Here is a 25739-nt window from a genome sequence, read left to right as displayed (position 1 = left end):
CTGTCAAACATTCCCCTGGGGTGGTTGAATAGAAACCAATGTGAGATATGTTAGTAGACACCTTTTACAAAGAAGAAAATTGTTGGTAAAGAAATGTATTCCCAGATTTGACATTATACTGATGATATTCCCTGACTATATGGCTGTATTGTAAATGTTGTGGTGGATGTGTTGTGGTGCATGAGATGGTGTAATTCTGGTTGTGGTATTGAGTCTGGACTCCCTGTCTCTGTCTTTTTTTAAAGATCAAAATACAATTTCTCTTCTCTCTCCTCCAAGTCCCAGAGTGCATGAATCCTGTCTTCGTCACCTAGTGTTGTGACGCTGACGTTTGAAATGATTCAGGCTTTTGTTTTGTGTGAAAAAATTCGGTCACTTCCTCAAATGTTATCGTTCGTTATCGTCGTTAATCTTCCTCCACGTGGGAAGCCTGGTGACGCGAAGTTCGTCAGTGGCAAATAAAAATGTTTTGTAATTGTTGGACTAATCTGTATAGTGAATGAAATTCCCACCACAGACTCCCCAAACCACTCTCAAATTCTTTGAGAGAGTATTTCTTCACCTTGGAAAACCACTCCATCAAAGATGTATTTGTTTTGGGACCCACTCCCTAACACAATCTTAATAACGCCTTCCTTTTACCCTAAGGCTACTTGGATCAAAGACGAGGCTTTTTCAGGACAATGTCTTACAATAGTATTGGCTCAGAGTGAATGGAATAGTGAAATACTATATTGTATATTACATTTTACTAATTCCATATTTGGCTATTACAGTAGACTTACTGTGGTGTTCTAATTCTATCAGGTTTCATTTGGAATGCAGGCAGCTTTTAGAGTTCTAACTACAACTAAAAACAATGACCACATGAGACATGACACACCAATTCTCATGTCTGCTGGCTATAGACAAATTCAGGAACGGGTCTCATGGTCGCAGCTTACGTATTGTATTCCCTGTAGGTGGACTCGACGTAGCTGCGGGGTTTAAACCCTCACCAGGCGGATCTCTTCTACTACAGTGAACGGTAGTGACTGATGTTAGTCTGCCTCAAAAGTTACTCTTTTACCTGCTTTTTACTAACGCTAACATTACAAAGATGCCCAGAACATCGAGATGAACCTGTGTAGTTTATGGCTGCTCCAACAGTAGTGGCAACATAAAAAAAAAAAAAAAAACGGAATGTCAAAATATCCACCGCGGTGGCTGAGACCAGAGCCATTGAGTAATGGTTGAGATGAAGCAGTGAAAGGTCCTGAAGCATACATAACGTCAGTCTTACCCAATACTCAATCTTTCTGTTTTATGAACACTAAATGCTTAGTATGAGGAGATGCGCCTGGTGAGGGTTTAAACCCCGCAGCTACGTCGAGTCCTATTGAGTGGCAAGAACTGCTTTCTGGCCTTTGACAGCCCATACATCCAAACAGATGTTTGGGGATGTGTGGGGATGAGCGTGGGGAGCCCGCCTGCCGAATTTATTTTGTTCTATATTATTATTATTATTATTATTGTTGTTGCTCAATTATTGTTGATGTCCAAGTAAAAAAAAGAAAATGGTGGTGACGCGCCTGATCTCAGGACCCCCGGAGGGTGACACAATTTAACGAGTCTAATGATCGCAGGATGCAGGCTATTTGCATCACTGTAAAATATCTGCACAGTTTTTGTTTCATAAACTTCCACCATAAACATGTTATCATGAGCTACTTTCTGTCAACACATTTTGTGCAAGGTTTGTGTCAGAGTTTGAAAGAAAGTGCTCGTTTTCAACAATGCATCGTGTCCTGCTGCCTCCTATAGCCTCGCTTTAACCCATTCTGACCTGAGATCAGATTCATACGAGGTTTCCACTGGACACACACTGGTCTGATTAACCCATTCTGACCTGAGATCAGGTTCTAAAAATGTCAGTCGTTCTTCGATTTAAAAAAAATAGCAGACCTACAAGCTCATAGTGCGCCACCGAGTGGCGCGCTATGAGCTTGTAGATCTGCTATTTTTCAATAGCTAAAGCATAACACGATGCTAAGTAACACCAAAATGCCGTTCAGAATGGGTTAAAGCCAGACAATATCACTAGATAATCATATCTTAGATCTGCCGTTTTTTATTCTTTGATCGAAGCATTTTGAAAATGGTTTCATAACATGGTGAAAGTGTTTAAAAGAGGTGCTCCGGTCGGGTCGAGTGGTTAAGTGTTTAAAGTCGTTAAAATGACCTTTTTTCTTAGTTTGTTTGTTTGTTTACTTATTTAAATTGCTTGGGATTGCATTTGTGTATGAAATGTCCCGTTGCCTCGGAGTGGATGTAGAGGCAGCCAGGTTTGTTTTGTTGTCTCATTCCTTCCTGAGTCGCTCTAGCTCACATGACCAGCCGACCACATGTTGGAGGTTAGGCCTAAAAAAAAAAAACTTTGGTTTCCGATTGGCTGTCATTTTTGGGCTGAGTAGGTAGGGAATTTATTTTATTTTATTTTTTTATTTTATTTTTCGTGGGAAAGTTGGGTAGCAAGGAATTTTTTTTATTTTTTTTCGTGGGAAGGATGGGTAGAGAGGATTTTTTTTAAACTTTTTTTTTTCCTACGGCAATGATGGATAGGCTTCTTTTTTAATAACTTCAATATTTGCCTGAAATACCATATTTTAAATAATGAATGGTTCAAGTACACATAACACTACGTCTACATGCCTACAGCTAAACATTTGAAAACTTTGAATAGAATGTCCACACACTGGTTGAATACTTAATACGCATGTTTCATGATAAATTATTTTTATGTGATGTATTCCCATGCTTTTTGTTCTTGCTTAATGTAAATCGCTCTGGATTAAGAGCGTCTGATAAATGCCTAAATTGTAAATTGTACTGTCTTACAGTAACTAGAAGGCTCTGACAGTAATGAAATGCACAGTCACGTCAAACTGCTGCCCCTCCTCCTGCCTGCAACTCAGTTCATTTGAACTGTGGAATCATGGCAGGTCTAAGACTACATTTGCAAGCCCCCTATTTTATTTAGTTGCGCCTGTGTTTTGGGGTGGCATGAATCTTTCATGCTTGTAAACATTGTGAAATCACGTGTACTTCATTTATTGGCCATCCAGTTTTAGGTAACGGTGGTGTCAGCAACAACCCACCTAACGTAAAACAACCTCTGCTTTCCAGCTCATGTTTTGACATAAAAAGTTAGAACGTGTTGCTGGCATCAACATAGCTATAGTGCTAGTTATTAAAAGACAAAAACATAGCTAACGTTAGCCCCATATATGATATGTGCCCTCTCCTCTCCCTACGCCCATTCATGTTTTGACATAAAAAGTTAGAACGTGTTGCTGGCATCAACATAGCTATAGTGCTAGTTATTAAAAGACAAAAACATAGCTAACGTTAGCCCCATATGTGCCCTCTCCTCTCCCTACGCTCATTCTGTAGCTCCGAGCACATATATGGGGCTAAGCTAACGTTAGCTAACGTTCTGACGGGGTAGAAGCATGAGCCGAATGGGTTTCCTCCTCCTCGCATCTCAGGGCTATAGATACCGAAAGTCAAACATGCCCAGCACGCACCCAGCCTGGGCGCCTAGAGGCTCCAGGGTGGGGGGGAGAGTATGTCGGCTGAGATGATAGTCCATTTATCCGCTCGGTCGTGTCTCCCTTCTGCGGACTTAAACCGACACCGGCACGGTTTCACCTCCTTAATTATGTCTTCAAATGTTTTTGTACTCAATCGTATGATCTGTGGCGGTGCTTTGCACGGGCAGTGGACAGTCACAGACACCGTGCACAGGTCCATGCTGTATGTTGTCACTGTTGTGTTGTGCGTCTCCTCGCGATGACGCATTCCAAAACATTTGCGCACGTGATATTTTAGACGAAAGAAAACTTTATTTTGACTTCGCGCGTCCCAATGGTCTCATCAAAGATAAATTTAATTTTAATAAAGACCTTTTGGGTCTTATTCGGTCGCATTCTGAGCTTCTTTTTTTTTTTTTTTTTTTTTCCCACCAAATGCCAATAAAATAATATGAGTCGCGCATATTTAATAGAGTCGGTCGGCAACCGGAAACCAAAGTTTTTTTTTATTAGGCCCTATCACTTAATTGCTCTTCTCAATGAGACACTGAGACACTGTGTGTGTGTATGCGTGTGCGTGTCTGTGTGTGTGTGTGTGTGTGTGTGTGTGTGTGTGTGTGTGTGTGTGTGTGTGTGTGTGTGTGTGTGTGTGTGTGTGTGTGTGTGTGTGTGTGTGTGTGTGTGTGTGTGTGTGTGTGTGTGTGTGTGTGTGTGTGTGTGTGTGTGTGTGTGTGTGTGTGTGTGTGTGTGTGTGCGTGCGTGCGTGAGAAATCTGTGCCTTTTTTATAACGGGGTGGAATGAGGATAGGAGTAGACTTTGAATAGGGAAAAGGTTTTAAGAGGTTGCAATTAAGCAACAACAATTGTCTAAGTCGGTGAACACACACACACACACACACACACACACACACACACACAAGTCTCAATTAAGTCCATGACCAAATGCAAAAGGTCCAATGTGAGGATTTGTTCTTCCTAGTGGTAATCCTTGTAGGGGATGTAAAGCATTTATTTTGTTAAAATGCAAAATTTTGAGCTTTCATTTGACATTGTAATCGCTAAACCTTTAAACCCAACCCCTAAATGCCTAATCCAAACTCTGGCCCCAAACGTTCCGGAACTTCCAGGGTGTTGTTTACTAATTTGTAATGTTATCTTCTTATAGCTATGAGATTTGGACAGGTATTGCTAATCCTATCCATTGGGATTTCCATTCGTCACATGGTTATTGCCTTATTGGTTAGTAAAAGAAATGCACAAACGATACACACAAATATAAGGTACTGTGCATACATACAAGTAAACAAGGTTAAAAGTGGGAAGATGGCTTATCTTCCCACTCTTCTCTCTCTCTCTCTCTCTCTCTCTCTCTCATGTAAATATCTATTCTAAACATTTGCAAAGTGCATAGCCTCTCTCTCTCTCACACACACACACACACACACACACACACACACACACACACACACACACACACACACACACACACACACACACACACACACAGAATGAGAACAGAACAAGCTCTTCATTCCGACACTTTACATCACTTTATTTTAGCGGACATTATTTCAATACCTTCAGCTTTGTTTAGCACATATTTTGTTCCGTTTGACTCATCGTGGCATCACGTCAACAACTGAATCTCACACGCGCACTCAGTCACTCACACACACACACACACACGCACACACAAATAGTTTCCATGTTGTTGAAAGATTATCGGACATTTTCAATTGCGGAAAATTGTGTATGTGTGTGTGTCAGTTAAGGTCAGGTTACTATGAGTCAAACCTCCTTTCTTCCTCCTCCGTTCGTTGTGTCCTGTTCTGTGCTGTTTACACAAAGTGTGTGTTTGTGTGTGTGTGTGTGTGTGTGTGTGTGTGTGTGGCTGTGGGCGTGCGTGCGTGCACATGCATGCGTGTGTAGGGTGTGTGCGTGCAGAACAGGTTGGTGTAACTCTGCTCAACCTGACTTCTCCTGTGTAAAAGGATCTTATCTGATCTCACATTAGAATCTCATACAATAGAAACACGTTTTTTTTTTTGTCTGCAGGGGGAAATGAACCGTCCTCATTATTCTCTGTGCTCACAGAATCAATCCATACTGACCGCTTTCTGTTACTATATTATTAGGGATGTCCTGATCACATTATTTTGCTCCCAATCCGATTCCGATCCTTTGATTTAGACTAGAGTATCTGCCGTGCCATGCGGCCATGCGGTGGTGTAAAGTATTTAAGTACATTTAGTGTGCTGTAGGCTACTTAAAGGAGAATTCCATGCTAGAAGGCTTTCTTATCTTTCTTTGTAGTTGTTACGTCCCCATCAAAGAGGTCCAGGTGTTTTTTTGTGCAAATACTCCTTATTGGCTATTTCCCCTACCATAAGCCCTCAATGAATTGCATTGAATTGAATGGGGCTATGGGGTGGTGTGCTAATTCGCTTATTTCCATCGAAAGTAAAGTGTGGATATTATTTACATTATGAATAGAGGATGTATACAATATATAATTTTGAGCGACCCCATAGCCCCATTCAATTCATTTAGGGCTTATGGTAGGGGAAATAGCCAATAAGGAGGTTTTGCACAAAATAACACCTGGACCTCTTTGGTGGGGGACGTATAACAACTACAAATAAAGGTAAGAAAGCCTTCTAGCATGGAATTCTCCTTTAAGTACTTGTATTATTGTTACAAAACATAATATATCACCCAATTTCCCCACTTCAGCAGCCCTATACATTTTCGGCCATTTAAAAACAGACGATCTGCAATGCGTTACGCGTCGCTCACAAGCGACGCATTGTGAACTTGTAGATCTGCTAGTATGATACTGCTATGTATGCATAATGAGTACTTTCTGCTTTTGGTACTTTTAAGTACATTTTCATACCTTTTTATTCTTTTGTATTCTGACTTTTACTTGTAGTATTTCTACGTTGCAGTATTAACCCATTTTGGGCGGGAACCCCTTTTGGTGTTAGCATTATGTTATGCTTTAGCTATTGAAAAACAGCAGATCTACAAGCTCATAGCGCGCCACCGAGTGGCGCGCTACGAGCTTGTAGGTCTGCTATATTTTTTTTTTAATCGAAGAACGACTGACACAGAAACATGGCTTTTTCAGAAAACTGTCAGGATGTAGAAGACATTTTTAGAATCTGATCTCAGGTCAGAAAGTGAAACATTTTGAGTACTTTTCCCCACCACTGCCGATGGCAGATGAACTGACTTTGTGGGAGTTTTAGACGTCCAGGGGATTTAAAACCAGGTCAACGAGGCCTGCTCGTGTGTCGGTGTCTTCACACCGTAGAACCCTGTGTTGAATGGGGCGTAAAGTGATATGTTTTTGTGTGTACAGAGAAAAAAAAAGAAAGAAATGAAATGAAAAGGGGCGGGGGAGGTTTTTGTTAAACAGTTAAAGCTCTATAGTCTGTACCAGAGGTTTCCCCAACCACTGGTACTAGTACCACTGGTGGTACTTGAGCCCCCCTCTGGTGGTACAAGAAAGAAGGAAAAAAGACTAAAGTGGACTGAAATATTTATATTCATTAATACAGGTATAGTTCTTCTGACCAAGCAATTGGTTGAAATAGAAATAGGCTCTCCCCAGCCGTTTGCTTTTTTTGAGGATGTTTTTTGAAAATGTTTTTGACCCATTTTAGGCCTGACGTCGAAATTAAAAGAAATACGTTTTCTGAAATACCTCATGTATTTCTGTATTAGTGGTGTTCAATATTTCATGTCAAGGACCCCCAACAATTGTTTGGCCACCGTCCCCCATCTGAAAATATGTTATTCCAGGAACCCCTCCGAAGCAAAGATTTGAGTTAAAAACGTTCACAATATATATTCAAAGATTTGCGCCACATTTTCACGATTTTTCGAAAATAGCAGACCTACAAGTTTGAGCTTGTAGATCTGCTATTTTTCAATAGCTAAATTATAACAATGTTTAAAACACCAAAAGGGGTTCCCGCCCAAAATGGTTTAAGTGTTATACATGTCAATCTGATATACAGTATATTATAATTTAGCATCTTTGTGACAGGCCTAAACATTCTCCCCTTCCTCCCCACACACACAGGAACAGGTTTGACGTGGGTTTTGACACATAATAATTTTGGAAATATTCAAATTTGCCCCCTTATGCATAAGATCAGTATCGGCCGATCACGAGAAAAACAATCGATCGGGATCGGTCCCAAAAAACCCGATCGAGGCATCCCTATTTATCAGCTTAAATCAGTGTTCCAGTTTCATTTTTTAGTTGGCATATACTAATGTGTGTGCAAAGTGTACACAAATGGACTTTGCAAGGGTCCATTTGGTTCTATCTGTAGATTCTGTACGCTCTCCGAGTTACCCTAACATGATGCATCAAAACTCTTAATATGTATTTAATGTGAGTACAGATCAATAACTCAAGTTATTTGTTTCTCTTGTTTTCAGCTTTTCCCCCCACTTTGCCGTCGAACACTAAAACCTGGAATATTGGATTAATGGCCAAAGCAAGCAATAACTTATACAGGACTATAGTGTCTGTAAACAGACACATTGACCGCTGATCCTGGAGCATTGGCTACGACTAGATCCAATCAGATCAATTGATAACCCGACCGGAACACACGGTACACTGTTCCGATTGGCCCATCTCTTCATTGTCTCACTGAGGCTGTGATTCGGCTTCAGGAGTCGACAACACTCAACGGACACAACTTGGTAATTGGCGAAGCAAATAAATCATCTCCACACCGTCATATCCTAACTGGTCGAACAATTATCAGCGACCAATCGCCTTCCTCCATCCATGGCCGCGTCACAGCTGATGCGGGACAACGACGACGAGGACGTCCCCACCCACGTGGAAGTCACCGTGACGACGACGACGGCCGAGCCCCCTTCTTCTCCTCCGCCCCGCCAGCTCGCCAATGGAACCCCGGCACGCCCCCCTTCCTCCCCCTCCTCCTCCTCCCCTACCCCCACCGGCGCCGTCACGTCCCCGACGGCCACCGGAGGCGCCGAGGGGAAGCGCAGCGGCGGCGGCCGCGCCGACCTCCTCAAGCAGAACCGCCTGATCCGCTCGCTGCACCAGCAGCTCAGCCGCCACCGCGACTACGTCAAGATCACGATGCCGCCCGGCGACTCGGGGGCGCACGGCGAGCGCCTGCCCAACGAGTGGTGGAAGACGGGCGTGGCCTTCCTCTACGCGCTGTTCAACCTCTTCTTCACCACGGTCATCATCACGGTGGTGCACGAGCGCGTGCCCGACAAGTCGGTCAGCCCGCCGCTGCCCGACAAGTTCTTCGACTACGTGGACCGCGTGCCCTGGGCCTTCACGGTGACGGAGGTCAACGGGCTCATCCTGGTGGGGCTGTGGACCGTCCAGTGGCTCTTCCTGAAGCACAAGTAAGGGATCCACCTTTTGACCTGAGATCAGATCCTAAAAAATATCTTCTACACATCCTGAGAGTTTTCTGAAAAAGCTATGTTTCTATGTCGGTCGTTCTTCGGGTTTAAAAAAAAATAGCAGACCTAGTGGCGCGCTACGAGCTTGTAGATCTGCTGTTTTTTAATAGCTAAAGCATAACGTAATGCTAACACCAAAAAGGGGTTCCCGGCCCAAAATGGGTGCCCGCAGGTTACAGTTCTGTTCACATTGAGCTGTGTTACAATTTCCAAACGTGCACACGCTTTAATTACTTCAGTCTATATGTGTAGCTTAGTTACTAGTATTGTTTTTTTATATATCCAATAACTAAATGCATTTGAAATTAAATTAAATGGGTACTTTTCACAGGATTCCAATTCAAAAATAGCAAAAACATTATTCAGGATTTCAATTCAAATATAGCAAAAATAATAGCTGATCTACAAGCTCAAAACGTCTGCGACGTGTTTTGAGCTTGTAGATCAGCGATTGTTTTGCTACGACGGTAATATGCAATGTGGCCCTCTGGAGCGAGTGTGGAAATATAGTGGCCCTCTCCATCGTTCCAAGTTGCCCACCCCTGTGGTATAGGATCTACTGTAGGATGAGGAGTAGCAGTACTAGTAGGGCGACTGTGGCTCAAGAGGTAGAGCAGGTCGTCCAATGATCTGTGGGTCGGCGGTTCGAATCCCGGCTCCTCCTGTCTACATGTCGAAGTGTCCTTGGGCAAGACACTGAACCCCAAATTGCTCCCGATGTGCTGGTTGGTGCCTTGCATGGCTTCCGCCGCAATCGGTGTATGAATGGGTGAATGTAATGCACAATCTATGTAAAGCGCCTTGGATAAAGGCGCTTTATAAACGCGCCATTTACCATTTAATAGGGATAGTAGCAGCACTGGAATCCAAAGAGAAGCACATCTCAAAAGATTCTACAGGCGGCTGAACAAAAGATGCGTACAGTGAAAAAGGAAGGGGGTGCAGTACTTAGTTTAGACAGTTTTTGGTTTAGACTAGTCATTGGTTTAGACCAGTCATTAGTCCTACAACTACAACCTATCTCAAACCCTCACCCTAAACCTATAACCTCCCACGGGGCAGCACACCTAAACCTAACCTTAACCCATGTCTAACCAATGACTAGTCTAAACTAAGTATGCACCCCGTCTTTGTCAGGTATGGAATACACAAAGTAATAATAATTAATAATAATAAACTTTATTTATATAGCACCTTTTTTGACAGTGTCACAAAGTGCTTAACAATATAAAAAACAACAGTGTTACATAACAATCAATAACAATAAAACGGCAGGCAGAATAAAATGACATTGTCAAGGGAATTAAAAGCAAACATTGGTTATCAGTTTAAAAAGGCTTATCCTATAAAAGTGGGTCTTTAATTTAGTTTAAAAAATAGCCAAGGAGCTAATAGAGCCTAGACAAGTAGGCTTGTTACAGTATATACAACAGCATAGGAACGAGTCTGTTTCTATGCTCATGATTAGTGTGCCGACTGACTTCCTTGTTGACAGTGGTAGTACTGTACTGTATGACTGCAATAATGCTGCAGCTGTCCATTATTTTCTTGCGTTTTTTTTAACAAAATAAATTATCTTTCCATTCCCTTTACAAGGAGTACCGCAAGCACATACTACAAACCTGTGTGTGTGCTTCTTTTCAATAATGAACAAATCATTTATATATCAACGTGAAAAAATGATATAATATCTAAAATTATATGTATATATTTTTAAATTAACACAATTGATAAGTCTGATTAACAAGCCACATGTCTGTCTGTCTGTCTGTCTGTCTGTCTGTCTGTCTGTATGTGTCTCTCTCTCTGTCTGTCTCTCTCTCTCAGGTCTATAATAGGTCGTAGATGCTTCTTCCTGATTGGCTCTCTGTACATGTACCGCTGTGTCACCATGTATGCCACAACTCTGCCTGTACCTGGAAAACACATGGTCTGCGCTCCCAAGGTACACGCACACACACACACGCACACGCACACACACACACGCACACACACACACACACACTACACCATGCACACGGGTATGCATTTACACAACATATTTAAATGCACGTGCGGTCGCGCACCCAATTTCGTAACCCACTTAACTGTTCATAGTTACTGAAGTTAATTTCTTTCGTATATAATTTCCGACAAACTTTCCGGCGCTCTACAGTAAGTAACGGACAAAATAGATGAATTAAAACTGTCTGTAGAAGGACTAATCCTGATAAAGATGCTTAGAGCACGCGGAGCTTCTTGTAGGTTGTTTTCTGAGTACACAAAGCAGCTGAACAAGACCAGTTTTGTGTCAATAACATCAGTGAAGGTCTGTGTGCTCTGCTGTCTGTCCTCTCCGCTGTCATAGTTTATAACACCTTGATTTATACTTTGTTGCGCGCCGGTGCCTCGCACATGAAAACAACTGAACTAAAAAAGCTCGGAATACGTTGCTCTGCGTTGTGCCGCGACACCTTGTGAGCTGGTTAGATGAGCTCTGAGCTAATTCCACGCCAATTTCCGTCCCCAGTGTACAGTACACCCCCTGGTTGTAAGTCAGTGTTTAACCACCGTTATGTTTTGTCTCTCTCTGTGTGTGTAGTTGTACAATGATTCTACAGGGAAGATCTGGAGGATATTGAAGCTGATCTCAGGAGGAGGTAAAAAGAAAATACCCATATATATGTTCAGTTTGACAAGGCATGCGTGAGCTGCAAACCTAACCTTAACCCATGTCTAACCAATGACTAGTCTAAACTATATGCACCCCGCTGCAATGTACCCTCAACAAACAACAAAATCTAATCCACCTTTGTCTGTCTGTCTGTCTCTCTCTGTCTCTCTCTCTGTCTTTCTCTCTGTCTCTCTCTCTGTGTCTCAGGTATGTCCTTGACAGGCACTCATCTGTTGTGTGGTGATTTTCTCTACAGTGGACACACTGTCATGTTGACCCTCTCCTACCTCTTCATCAAAGAGTGTGAGTACACAAGCAAATTAGAAAATGTAATTGGATATATTTTTTTGGATACATTACATAGTCAATCAATGAATGAATGTTTAGTATGGGACTGTGTTGTACCAGTGTAGAAGAACTGTTCTACTGTAGGACTGTTATGAATGTATAACAAGTAAGACGTTACGTTTTTGTTACATTTTTTTATTTTCATTATTATTTTTTGAATTTTATATTAAAAAAACGCGTTTTTGGTGGTGGCGGGCGGGTGGTGTTACAGCGTGACACACACAGACATGTTCTGCTGGGTCTCATAGTAAAGGCTCACTGGTGTTCGCAACTATAGTTTTTAAGTGGTGCAACCACTTCTACATCCAGCTTGCAATGTCCATGTACGTGTGTGTGACCCTGTAACTGTGAGCATGAGTGGTGTGCGCATGCGTCAAATTGGAACGAGAGAAGTATGTGACATGGCTGCCACCTGCTGGACGCAAACGATACAGAGAACCAATAGACAGGAGTTGCACCACTTGGTTCACACTGGTGTGCTTTTTATTAATCGGCAGTGTTTTGTCTTGCAGACTCCCCACCATGGATGCGTTGGTACCATTGGCTGTGTTGGTTGCTAAGCGCCACGGGAGTGCTCTGTATCCTGATTGGTCACGAGCACTACAGCATCGACGTCATCATTGGCTACTTCGTCACCACCAGGATATTCTGGTGGTACCACACCATGGCAAACACACATGTGGGTGCACGCACGCACACGAACGCACACACACACACACACACACACTATCAGATATACAAGTGTAACAAAAGCCCTCTTCACAGCAAGGCAAATTATTAACTAAGGAATAAATCAGCAGGATCGTGAGGTTTACTCTGAACACTTTATGTAGGGGTGCTCAAAAGTTGTAATTGACGAAATCACAGGCAAACGGTACACTTCACAATGACGTATCTCCCTGTCTCTTTCCCTACTAAACAAAATAAACAAACAAGAAAACAAACTTAAACCAACAGTCAGTAATTACATTCAAACCCCCCCCCCCCCACCCACTCCAAACCAGTCCCAAAGTCAGCGGAACGCAACTGCGCTTCGAATTAAACAGATAAGACCGCGTCCGTCCTCCTCTTCCAACGAGGCACGCTCGCGCACGCGAGAGTCTACAGCAGTTTAATCCAACGCAATGAACGCAACGCGTGGGGTACCCCTTTAGTATTCACAATCCTCCAAGAACACTTTGGAATGATCTCACCGGGTCGCAGCAGCTCTGTTAGACTCCAACCGCCGGCAGATATGTCCCTGATTCCAACGCCGATCCCCGACGGCAGCACCAAGCTTTACCCAACGGGCACGACTGTTCTTCAATTGTCACGGCTGCAGATAAATGCGTTTTAATAAACTTTAATAACGGTTCGAACGCTATCTGGGGCCTGGAGCTCCTCTTCTCCTCCGTGTAGGCCCACACACTGTTTGTTTGGGAGAACCCTCCCGTGTGTCACTTCCTCCCTTAGTAAACTTGGGTGTGGTATCAATCAGTCACTGACACCTATCAATCACCCTAGTACCAGACCCGTTACCTTTCATACACAAATAGGAAAGAATAAGACTCTCACAGCCCACATGTTACATAGCTCTTTTTGAAAATAAATAACATGCACAGAAAATAAAGCAGAACGACATTAATAGTGTGCTTTTGTCACACAAGCTTGCAACGCGTCACATCACGGCATGTTGTGTGCGCTAGATCTGATATTTTGCGATTTCTAAAAATAAAAATAAATCGTATAATTAAAAATTTTAACGTTTTCCCGGGATCGAGAAGCAAGGGTTAAAAAACATGCATTTCTAAAATGTGATTTAAAACTTATCAAACATTTCACACAGGAAATGCATGTACTGTATTGTATAAACAAATCATATTCCCACCAGCCATAGAAATGAATGACCAGGGGGTGAAATCAAAAGCAGAGGCATGGATTTACCCGTATTTCCCCACCACCAAAATACACAGTCGTATACTGTAGCACTATTAATATACAGTAGCATTATCACATTATCATCATTATCACTGCTCTCTAGTGGATAAAACGTGCTATTGAACATTGAACACAACCGTGTTGTGTGTGTGTGTGTGTGTGTGTGTGTGTGTGTGTGTGTGTGTGTGTGTGTGTGTGACATTATTAAACCCCCTGTTTTTCCCTCTCTCGTTTTTTTAATTTTTTTTGGTCCAGTCACTGCAAGAGGCGCCCAACAACTACCTGTCGAGGACCTGGTGGAACCCCGTGTTCAACTTCCTGGAGAGGAACGTCACGACGAGCGTTCCCGTGGTCTTCTCCTGGCCCGTGTCTCTGCCCCACTGCTGCACGCAGAGATACTCCATGGTGGGGGGAGGCCGAGACGAATGACCCACCGCACGCAAAGTTAGGGAGGGAGGGATAGTGGCCAACATCGTGCCCCGGGCCGTCACATGAGGTGTTGGGGGGGGGGGGGGGGGGGGGGTTGGGTGGCAGGTAGGCGTCTATGGCCGAAGACTGCGGAATTCGGCAAATCTCCGACGAGCTCGGAATGTGTTTTGCGAGGTCCGTCCACGACGTGTTGTTGTGAGCTTTATAGCTGGATGATCGGAGATCTCCCCACCCGACGAACCCCTTTTTAGTGACATCCAAATTCATTGTAGGGGCTATTACTGTTTTCTGAAAAAGCTATGTTTCTGTGTCGGTCGTTCTTTGAGTTTTCAAAAATAGCAGATCTACAAGCTCATAGCGCGCCACCGAGTGGCGCGCTACGAGCTTGTAGATCTGCTATTTTTCAATAGCACCTAAAGCATAGCATAATGATAACACCAAAAGAGGTTCCCGCCCCAAAATGGGTTAAAGATATTTAAAAAATCACTTAATTGCTGAACCGCTGAGAAGACCATTATGGCTCGTCCTTTATACTGGGATAGTTATACGATTGGTTCTCAAAGCATTGGGCGTAGGTTTCAAAGATTCAACAGAATTGATTTGCCGTTTGGAATTCTTGCAGCATAAGTTCCCTGGCTCGGCTTACAAAATAAGGTACAGGAAGAAAAAAAAAGAGGCCAGACAGAAAATATATCCTATAATTGTAAAATATCTAAGGAAATATAGATATAATAACAAAGAAATACTGTACCAAATGATCTATTCGATATTTACATTCCATTTCAAGTATGTATCTGTTGTTCCCTAGACCCTACGTTGAGTTTGGATGTGCCCAGTTGTTTCGGTATAGGCAGAGATCACCAATCGTCTGGCTACGCTACGCTAACCGAGAGAGGGAGGGATCGGGGAGAGAAGGCGGGAGAGAGACCAAAACAGTGCCTGTCCTTTGATCCAGCCACTAACCTAGCTACCTCCTGACTGTCAAACCTCCTGTAAACTGTAAGCTAGGAGAGGGAGAAGGACAAAGACAATATTTGGGACAATGGTGCTTTTTGTTTCCGTCCATATTACCCGGGGCCTCCGTATGCCTGATCTTATTCTTGGTGGTCTGACGGCTTCACCGCTGCGAAAATAAACGAGCTCACAAAGCAGGGCCGGCGTTGTACGACAGGGCATAAATTAGGCATTAGAGACGGAGGTCTGGGTCCGACGACTGATGGATGTATGAAGGGAGAGCGAAAGAAGGGAGGAAAGATACAAATGGAGGAGACGAGAGGTGAAGTTACTTCCTCCGTGGAGCGAGGAATGAGTCTGAATGAACAGGGTGAAAAGATGCGGACGGAGGAGAAAGAAGAATGAGAATAGTTGTTTCGCTTTGCAACATTTAAAGTTGGCCAAATGTCAGCCAATGAGAGTGCCTTACTTCTGCTTTTGACCAGTAGGAAACCGAGGAATGCCTGTTTTTTTTTCCTTTTTTTTTTTTTTGGACCAGTCGAAACACCCTTTACTCCGTCCCATCCAAAACCACCACCCTATGACAAACGCCCTCATGTCCGTGTTTGCGTTATTTAGCCAATAGAAAACTTCCTCCCGCCTTGTGTCATCCCACTAGTGTGCGACTGTGCATGCGCAAAAAGGGACAAGTGCGCTCACATCCCTGTTCACATGTAAACGTTTACAAACACTGTCCTGCAGAGGCAAAAAAGCTCAGTCTTTTCAGAGACAAAAGAAACACACCCTGTCTGTCCCACGGGGACAAACGACACTGTCCTGTCCTAATGGCGCTAATCCAAATATTAGGACCAATTCACTGTTCTTTGCTGTTAAATTGTATATAGTTGTGCACGAGGACGCTTTACGCACACCAAAGTCCTTGTGGCGGTGCCTGAATAAACTGGAGTGGAAATCGTGAAAGAACGAGAAAGTGACCGCACACGCTGGCGGCACATTGGCAGACATCAGTCCGTGCGGCCACTTTCTTGTCCATTCAAGATTTCTCCACTCCATATTGTATATAGTTGACATGTCGTCTGTGTTGAAAACATGATGGGTTCCACCTTCATATTTGTCTGGGTCTCATGTTGCGAATTAATGTTGACTTTGTTTTTCTTTTTCTTTCCATGACAAACATATTATTTGGCATCCACCTTGAATGTGTACCCGAGGTGGATGGATCTGTAGACGCTGCGTTGGTAATATTTACCTGTGGTTGAACCACAATGTCTTCCTGTTAAAGTTACTTAGTCTCGCGTGGCCAGACAACTATTCCTACAATCTCTGAATGCTTAAAGTCTGAAACTACACCTCCCGAAATCCGAGCAAGGAAGCTGGCATTTCCGTTCTCCATTTTAACCCATTTTGGACAGAGGCTTCTAAATCCTAGCATTTCTCTGTTTCTATGTCAGTGGTGCTCAACCTTTTTCATGTCAAGGACCCCCAGAATTATCTCTATTGGGCCACGGACCCCCATCTCAAAATATGTAGTTCCAGGGACCCCCCCCCCCGCTCTGAAATATATATTAAAAGATTTGCGCCACATTTTAACAAATTTAAGAAAATAGCAGACCTACAAGCTCGTAGGTCTGAGCTTGTAGATCTGCTATTTATCAATAGCTAAATTATAACACAATGTTTAAAACACCAAAAGGGGTTCCCACCCAAAATGGGTTAAAATATCTTTACATTCATTTTTTTCATATCCATGTCTGCTAAACTGCAAGCTATTATGCGTAGATTATTTGATTTATATCGGGATACATTTGCATGACTGTAAAGACGAAACGGAAGTGGGGAGGAGGCTTCACTTCCGCTTTATATCGATTGCTCATGATCGGAGCTTCCGTTGCTCCAGACCGTATGACGGAAGCTTTTGGAAATTGCAAGGAGGCAACAGTCTGGCCATGCAAGGCTATCGAGTTACTGACTACCCATCCATTGTTTATATATTGGTGATGTTAAAATGATCCCTGGCTAATAACCTATATGCCTTAATGCATTATACTTGCCCTCTATAACTATAATAACACATTTAAAACACTTTATATAGTTATACAGTACACTATATAATATTTTGTATATCTTAGAAATAGTTCAGCTTTCACTCAATAGGGAAAACTCCTGTCGCAAGTTGATGTAATTTGGACATGACATGGATTGGGCTAATAAAATGCATTTAAAATATTGCTATGATGCTGGGAAGTATTAAGAAGTTTTTTAGCTCATGCATTCCATAAATGGGAAAATAACATCAACTTGCTGTGGGTGCGCCGCCTATTGAGTGAAAAACTGACTATTTCTAAGATAAATACAATATTTAAGGTGTTTTAATTTTTTTGATATAGAGTGCAAGTATAATGTTTTAAGGCATAAGTCTTATTAACCAGGGATCCCATTGGACTTGAATAACAAATTGCCATAACCATGTTTTTCTATAATAAAATACTTATTTTGAATTAGGAAACAACTGGTTACATACTGTATATGATTCACGAAGATCATCACAAATGTCTGACCTTCTGTTTTCAGGTCGGGTTGGAATCTGTTGAAGTTAAATTGTGTCACTGATTCAAAGTAGGGAACTTTAAAAATCACATGGTTTAATAATGAATAATGAATTGCATTTTATAGCGCTTTTCCAAGTGCTTTGCAACGGTTCATTCATTCATACATTGAGAGGGACGTAGCTGACCATTTGGTTGCCCTACTCGTAGGATATTTGTGCTGCCCCCCCCCTCCCGACGAGAGCGCTGCTATTCCTCATGCAGATCGGCTATTTTCGAGGACGCACACACGGCCACTCGATATTATGATTATTATTATTGAACCTATAAACAATTTAGTATTATTTAGTATATGTAAGGTTTTGCCCCCTCAAATGGTACCTCGTCAGATAATCCCCACATATCCTATAACAACTTCTGTGAACAGACTTCACTGTAGTAGCTTTTCATAAATTATATTTGTACTTAGGCTGTTCTGCTGTCATGAAAGTTTATAGTTAGGGAAATTCAAAGTCCAGCCTCTCCCACCCCTCACTGGGGAAAATTCTGGGAGGAAAACAGAAACGGGGCGAGTATTCTTCTTACCGATATGATGTGGCGGAGACGTGGAGAAAAGTGTGATTTTGAGGCAGTGGCGTTTCCAGGAATTACATTTTGGGCAGGCAAGATATGTTAATTGTCGTCTCCCCTGCGCACAATCAGTAGCACTCAAGTTTTTCAAAGAGATATATACCTGCCAGACAGGATACAAAGGCTGAAAGGCATGCATTTGTATTCGAATGGGTGATTGAGGGTCGTGCTCTATAGCCTACTAGACCATAGTAGTGTATGGATTTTGGCCAGGCAGAAATGGATTTGGCTCCGCCTGTCCTCGCCTTATTGTAGATACGCCTCTGTGTTGAGGGTCGGCTTGGCACTTTTTGGCACATTTTGTTAGCCCCCTCGCCGTGTTGCCCTACGCGCAGTGCGTATTGGTAGCGACGGCACTGTGAAGTTGCGAACAGTCGACGCCAGCGTCCTCACTTCCCACATTCACACACCAATGGTGGCAAGCTCACACCGACCAACTCATTGGAGACAATGTATAGGGTTCAGTGTCTTGCCCAAGGACACTTTGACAGGAGGAGCCGGGATTCAAACCGCTGACCCATTGGATGACCTGATCCACCTCCTGAGCCACAGCCACTGCATATATTTAAATCGAATCAATCATAGGCCTATAGGCTATTCAACGTTATAATGTACCTGCTCTAATAAATGCAAGCACAAGCACCTCTACAAGCAAGTTAATGGTAAATCTCATGGAAAAGTGGAGATATTTTACTAAACACGTTTTCTGCCAGATGACAATAGCCGACTCCAAATCCTAATATAGAGGGTACCGTATGCTCGTGACATCATACCCAGAAGTTATGCGGAAGGCCTACTGACAGTCCATACATCCAAACAGAAACGTCATATCTGATTGCATTAAACAACGTCAAACATTAAACTCACTTTGCCACTCGATGTGCTACTCACTTAATGCACGCATGCCCTCTATTGGGTGAGTACACACGGAAGATTTATGCCACGCAGCATGCCGGTTTGCTAACCGCATGGGGATGGGACGATCTATGGCTGTGTTTTTGGAATCCATGAAATGTAAGATCACAGACATTTAAGGCTAGCCTAGGGCTACAAATATCCTCGTATGTGAAGCCTCATGGTTATTATTAGCTCTGTTCCATAGCCTTCCTGCTTCGATTCTGCAAATTTCTGCCCTGCAGTAAGGCTATGCGACTTACCGGTTTAAATCTCATATCGAAATCAGACCAGCCTCTCCTCTTTAGTGGAAATCTCACAAACGTTTGACCTACTCACCAATACAAACACGGGTTGTGTCAATAGAAAGCCTACTTTCCTTAGTGGACGCACTCTGAGCCCCCCACCACACGTATAAACTGTACTTTTTGGGCAAAAAGTTTCCACCGGAAAAAAAAACATTTTTAGTTACTCCGCTGCGCCCTCTACTGATATTGCCCAGAGAACTGCCTCATAGAGAATATTTTTCCTCCGGTGGAAAAAAATCCCTTTCTGGCCAAAAAGTACCGTTTATACGTGTGGTGGGGGGCTCAGAGTGCTTCCACTAAGGAAAGTAGGCTTTCTATTGACACAACCCGTGTTTGTATTGGTGAGTAGGTCAAACGTTCGTGAGATTTCTACTAAAGAGGAGAGGCTGGTCTGATTTCGATTTGAGATTTAAACCGGTAAGTCGCATAGCCTTACTGCAGGGCAGAAATTCGCAGAATCGAAGCAGGAAGGCTATGGAACAGAGCTAGGTTATTATTAAACAAACCCTCACTTGTAAGTTCCTCTGAATAAAGTGAAGAAGAGCTGGGGTTCTCAAACATATTCATGTCAAACTCAAGGATCCTAGAATGGGTTGCACACACCAAGAACTCATTTTCAACAGATTTATTTTCTACATATCTGGACAGACCATGATCCAGCCTTCATCCAGCATCCACACTGATGAAGGCTGGATAGCCGAAACGTCTGTTGAAAATGAGTTCTTGGTGTGTGCAACAGTGCGACCCTTCTCCTTTTCTATGAGTGCGGTGGTCACAAGAAAAGAAGAAAAACCAAGATTTTTCTCTTTCCAAAAATAGCCACTCTAAAAAGCTCTCATAATTTGTGAGTATACATTTCCACATTTTTCAATGATCAGATTTCTCCTATCAGCAAGCTCACAACAAGTCACGTGATAAATAACTGGTTACATTGTTCCCCCATTTTGCTGGGGACCCTCTGGAACCCCGTTAAGGACCCCCAGGGGTCCCCTGAACCCACTTTGAGAACCACTGAAAGTAGAGGATCTCATCAGCATGACAACCTGTCATAAAAAACACTCTGCTGCCATCTGCTGGTAACTGAAGCACAGTAGCTCAACAGACCATCCATTAACCCATTACATATTTCACACTGCCAATTTACTTTTGTGGTCATTCCTGTACTATTCGGTGCCATTTCAGCATAGTAACTTTTTCAAAATAAAATATATATTTTTACAGGATTAAAAAAAAGAATCCTGAAAGAGCATGAATATTCATTTACACTGTAACAGGGGGGGACAAATGTTTGACATAACAGGGGACATTCTATGCTAAAGATTACTCATGTAATGAAGAGGTATCACATTGTTAACACAGAGTACGATTTTAATAGATTTATCAACCATATTTTCAGAATTATTAAAATGTATCAATTTCCCTAAACGTAAGAGGGGGACATGTTATATGCTTTAGTTTACCACATCAGTAGCCTAATGCAACCTAAAAACATTGATAAATGGCAAATTAAACTGAGATACTGAGATTTCCAGCGTAACAAGGGCAAGTCCGGGACAAAATTGATTTCAAGATTTTAACATTTGGTGAGAAGCATTAGAACTATACTATATAAGAATTCATTTTTTTTATTTTGACCATTTTAGCATATCTCTACTCAAATCAAAGGGATTATTTTATATTTATTTCACTCTGAGGTACAAATATATATTTTTTTCTATGCGGAGAAAACCTTTAATAGTATACGATGAGCTTTTTAGAATTAGTGTTTTTGCTGTATTATGACCTGGGGACACAAATGGCACTGAATACTATAGGAATGACCATAACATGTTTTCAAAAATAACTACAAGCTGAGAAGTTCACAACCCGTCCAGATGCGACCGTGTTGACGTGTTGTGAGCTTGTAGATCTTCTATTTTTGAATGGTCAAAGCATACAATAGGGCTTTAATCAACATGTATAAATCATAGTAATTATGCACGTATATGAGTCAACATGCACCCTGACATTCACCATGGCAGAGAAATAAATATGACATGACAGAGGAAATGTCCTCACCAAGCTATTTAATAACAGCATGGATAGACCAGAGGTAGATTCAAGGGGCAGATGGGCCCCAGAATGATATGCTACAGGACGTGACACAAGTAGGCCTACAAGTACATAGTAGCACAAGTAATTAATAATAAGCAGTCCTTTTTTCTGGTGACTGATATTGTCCTTCTAATACGTGAGGGGGCCGTGTTTTTTCATTTACTGTTTATTTATTTTTAATAATTATTTTAGATTTTTTTTCTCTAAATCCTCCTCCTGGAGGAGCTTCTTTTGCAAAACAATTATTGAAAATGAATGAAAAAAACGATTATTGTTTTTGATTAATCTAACATGGTTAAAATTGAGTTTGGAGTTACAATGGATTTGTATAGGAAGGGAGCTTACAATAACTAATTACTGAATCCAGCATCTTAAAAACTGTCTTGGGTGTTCACATAAGCCCGAGTAGACGATAAAATGACCAAAGTTTTTTTTTTTAAGTGAAATATCCCTTTAACACTCGCTTCAGAAACTGACATGTCTCTTGACATCCTTGATATGCTTCATCATGTCGGCGATCTGCTCCCCCTGCTTTTTGAGGTAGTCCTGGACGATCTTCCTCTCCTGCGTGTCAAGGACGGTCTTGGCCGCGGTGGCACTTGCGTCCGCCCGTTTCCTCCGGTACTCCATCTTGGTGTGCAGCTGTTTGATGCCGCCGTCCAGGAGACTCAGCTTTTCAACGGTGGACTGCAGCTCCCTCCGCATCTCCTTGTCGCCGTCCGACAGCACGGGCAGCCGCCGGTGCAGGCGGACCAGCAGCTGCCTCACGCGGCCCGCGATGGCCTCCTGGCGGCTCTTGCCGTCTCTGTATTTGTCCGCCAGCCTCTTGGCCTCTTCCCCCAGGCTCTTCCCGTCCTCGGCGCACAGAGCCACGTCCTCCCGCTGCTTGTCGCTTTGGGCCGTCAACAGTCCCACCCGCCTCTGCAGCGCCTCGCGGGCCATGTCCTGCTTGAGGATGTACTCCTCCCTGAAGACCTGCGTGGCGCGACTGAGGAGCTGCAGGCACTCGCCGGGCCGGGGCGACGTGTCCTTGTCGTCGCCTGCCTTCAGAATCAGGGGGTTGTTGGAGCCGCGCGCCAGGATGTTGCGGACGTGCTGCTCTGTTGAGTCTCGGGTCGGGCCGTGCAGGGGGGAACTGCCCTGGCCTGTGTGCGAACGGGAGCACAGCAAGGGGGGAGAGGGCGGACGAATGGAGTTGAGCAGGGGCAACAGCAGACACTCGTACGTGCTGGTGATGCAGACCATGGTGGTGCCCAGGGACAGGTCCGACACGATCAAGAAGCCACGCACCGGCGCCGGCGGAATGCTACCGAGAGGCCTGGTGCAGAGGACGTGCTCCACGACGCACGACCGCTCCGCTGCGGACAGCTCCCGGAGACCGTCTTTGTCCTCCTCGGCCGACCGGAGGAACCTGTGGAGCTTGTCGAACCAGGTGAGACCCACGCTGTGGACGCCGGCTTCGTGGGTGCAGTGGTACCTGTGCAGGTGCAGGGGGTCTCTGTGAAGTCTGATGGGGCACGTGAAGTGGGACACCTCCTGGGAATCCTCGCCCTCCCCGGTAGCCAGCTTGAGGGCGAGCTCCAGCTCCAGGCACTCGAACACGTAGAGAGACGGCGCCGCCGCCTGGAAGCACCGGGCAGTCCGCCACTCTACTGGCCGAGTCTCGTTCTCGTCTTCATCCACCTCCAGGACGACACAGTGATAAAGTGTCCCCGATTCCGTGGCGATGACCAGGATGTTGGGCACGCAGGGCAGGCAGAGGATGGCGCAGGCGTCGGAGCCGTAGTTATTTTCGTCCGCGGGGTACATGGGCAGAGGCCCCGCGGGCTTGGTGAGGTTCATACCACCACGCGCCAGGTTGGCATAGCTCAAGTACGTCTCTCCGTTCCCGTAGAGGACGTACAGGGGATGGAAGAGCATATCTTTAGAGCGCCGACCCGCGGGCTGTCGAGGAACACTCGACGACGCCGGCCCGAAGTCGAACGCCACCGCTATCTCGCCGAGAGAAGCGGCGTAGGAACACTTTGTCCGGACGCCACTGTCCTCGTCCGACTGGGAGAGGTGCAGAACCTTAGCCGGGAACCGGGGTGACTTCATGCTATAGAATCTGACGGTATTGTCCGAGACGAGCAGCGCCAGATGTGGCTCCTCCGTCTCGCTGGGGTACCAGGCCGCCTGCCACAGGCTCACAGACGCCGAGCCGGCGAAGCACTCGGCCACGGGGACGGTCTTGCAGTTGACCTCGGCCCGTCCGTCTTCGAACTCGGACCGGTTGCCCCTGCGCTGGGGGAGCTCGAGCACGGTGGCTCCCCGGTGGCCGACGAGTGCGACGTAGTGCTGCGTCGGACTCAGCAGGACCTGGCGGACTCGGAAGCGGGGCGGGTCGATGCACAGCAGGGTCTGGTGCCGATGAGTCCGAACGCCTCCCCGGCTCCCCTCCTCCTCCTCGAGGTTGAGTTGTCTCAGGTCGGTGGTGTAAAACGCACATATCGTGTCGTCCCAAATAAACAAGTCCCCGTTCAGACTGAACATGAGGTCCCTCGTGCCGCCGGACCCTTTGTCGCTAGCGCTGCAGGGCTCGGAGGCGTGGTTCACTCGCAGTTTGTTGAAGATGGGGTGCCTCGGCAGCTCGCGCTGCCATCGCTGCTGCCCGGCAAATGCCGCCATCTCATCCGGGTTTGGTTGCAGAGTGTATGGTCCGGCTGACGTGCTGTTTTGTCAAGCGGAGGTTGTGACGTCACATGTCCGATGTCACAGTAATGACATCATATAGGTGGGGGATACTATAGAGGGCATACTGTGCACTGGCCTCGAACTGCCAGCGCCTGTTTTAAAAATCAGACAGACTTTGTGACTGTTTACTGGGATTGGGATCACTTTGATATAATGCTACCTGTACAGTTTAGTTCAGTTTACATTTCATTGTCTCCACCAGGCCGAAGGCATGGGGGGAGAGTATGTTTTGCACTCCGTCCGTCCGTCCGTCCGTCCGTCCGTGTGTCCGTCCGTCCGTGTGTGTGTGTGTGTGTGTGTGTGTCCGTGAGCAGCTAATCTCGGCCACCGTTAACCCGGTCGATGCCAAATTTTGCACACACACTCCCTGGATGCCAACGATGAACCTCTGCCCCAAACTTTCCAGAACGGCCTGTTATAGCGCCACCAGGAGGCCGCTTTGTGCAAAACAAGTTTTTGCACAGTACACCTACAGATTTTGTCCAAACATCACGCAAATTGGTACACAGTCTCTCTAGAGCCATTCAACGAAACCGGTCTTTCAGATTTCTCAGACTCCATCCTGATTGGTTAAGATTGGCTTCCAAAGTTCACAGGAGTGCTCAGTTTCAAACAAAATGCTGCAAATCATGAACACATCGCGTGATTTCCGTGAAATTGTGCACCCACATTCCCACTAGGCCGAGGACGAAATGCCACATGAACAATTTCAACTCAGCCTCAAGGTGGCGCTATAACTGGCTGAAAAGTGTTTTTACCTCTAACTGCACGGATCTGTGGATAACTTTGTATGCCAACTCCCTAGAGGAAAAACCTAGAGGAAAAACCTTTGCCTGGAATTTTTCACATCTGCTCTTTATAGCGCCACCAGGAGGCCGACATATGTAAAACACATTTTCTATTATTACTCCTTCAGATTTTATCCAAATTTCACGCAAATCGGTACACATGATTTACTTTTGTTGCCCTTTTATCCAACCACCAGATGAAGTCAAGCTGCAATGTCCTACATTCCTATCCTGGTGGAGACCTGTGCCCAGAAGGGCACTTTTTCTAGTTTCAAGTGTTATTGTCTCCACCAGGCCGAAGGCATGGGGAGAGAGTATGTTTTGCACTCTGTCCATGTGTGTGTGTGTGTGTGTGTGTGTGTGTGTGTGTGTGTGTGTGTGTCCGTGTGTGTGTGTCCGTC

General features: G+C 44.4%; 2 protein-coding genes across 2 annotated transcripts; one reads left to right on the top strand and one right to left on the bottom strand.

The window, feature by feature from the left end:
- Window positions 1–8385: 8385 nt before the first annotated feature.
- On the top strand, window positions 8386–14391 carry LOC310876020 (phosphatidylcholine:ceramide cholinephosphotransferase 2-like; the record flags this gene model as incomplete). The annotated part of the gene is made up of 6 exons (XM_083789467.1): window positions 8386–8984; window positions 10872–10989; window positions 11626–11683; window positions 11905–12000; window positions 12558–12724; window positions 14218–14391. The coding sequence occupies 6 exons, from the start codon at window positions 8386–8388 to the stop codon at window positions 14389–14391; spliced, it is 1212 nt and encodes a 403-aa protein (XP_083645593.1).
- A 7891-nt stretch (window positions 14392–22282) lies between these two features.
- LOC310875375 (nucleoporin 88-like) lies at window positions 22283–24484 on the bottom strand (the record flags this gene model as incomplete). The annotated part of the gene is made up of 1 exon (XM_083788582.1): window positions 22283–24484. The coding sequence occupies one exon, from the start codon at window positions 24482–24484 to the stop codon at window positions 22283–22285; it is 2202 nt and encodes a 733-aa protein (XP_083644708.1).
- Between the last annotated feature and the right edge of the window lie 1255 nt (window positions 24485–25739).

The sequence above is a fragment of the Protomyctophum parallelum genome (genome assembly GCF_964188405.1).
Source record: "Protomyctophum parallelum genome assembly, chromosome: 18".
Lineage (NCBI taxonomy): Eukaryota > Metazoa > Chordata > Actinopteri > Myctophiformes > Myctophidae > Protomyctophum > Protomyctophum parallelum.
The sequence above is the reverse complement of the archived record's forward strand: the minus strand, read 5'-3'. Positions and strand labels throughout refer to the sequence as shown.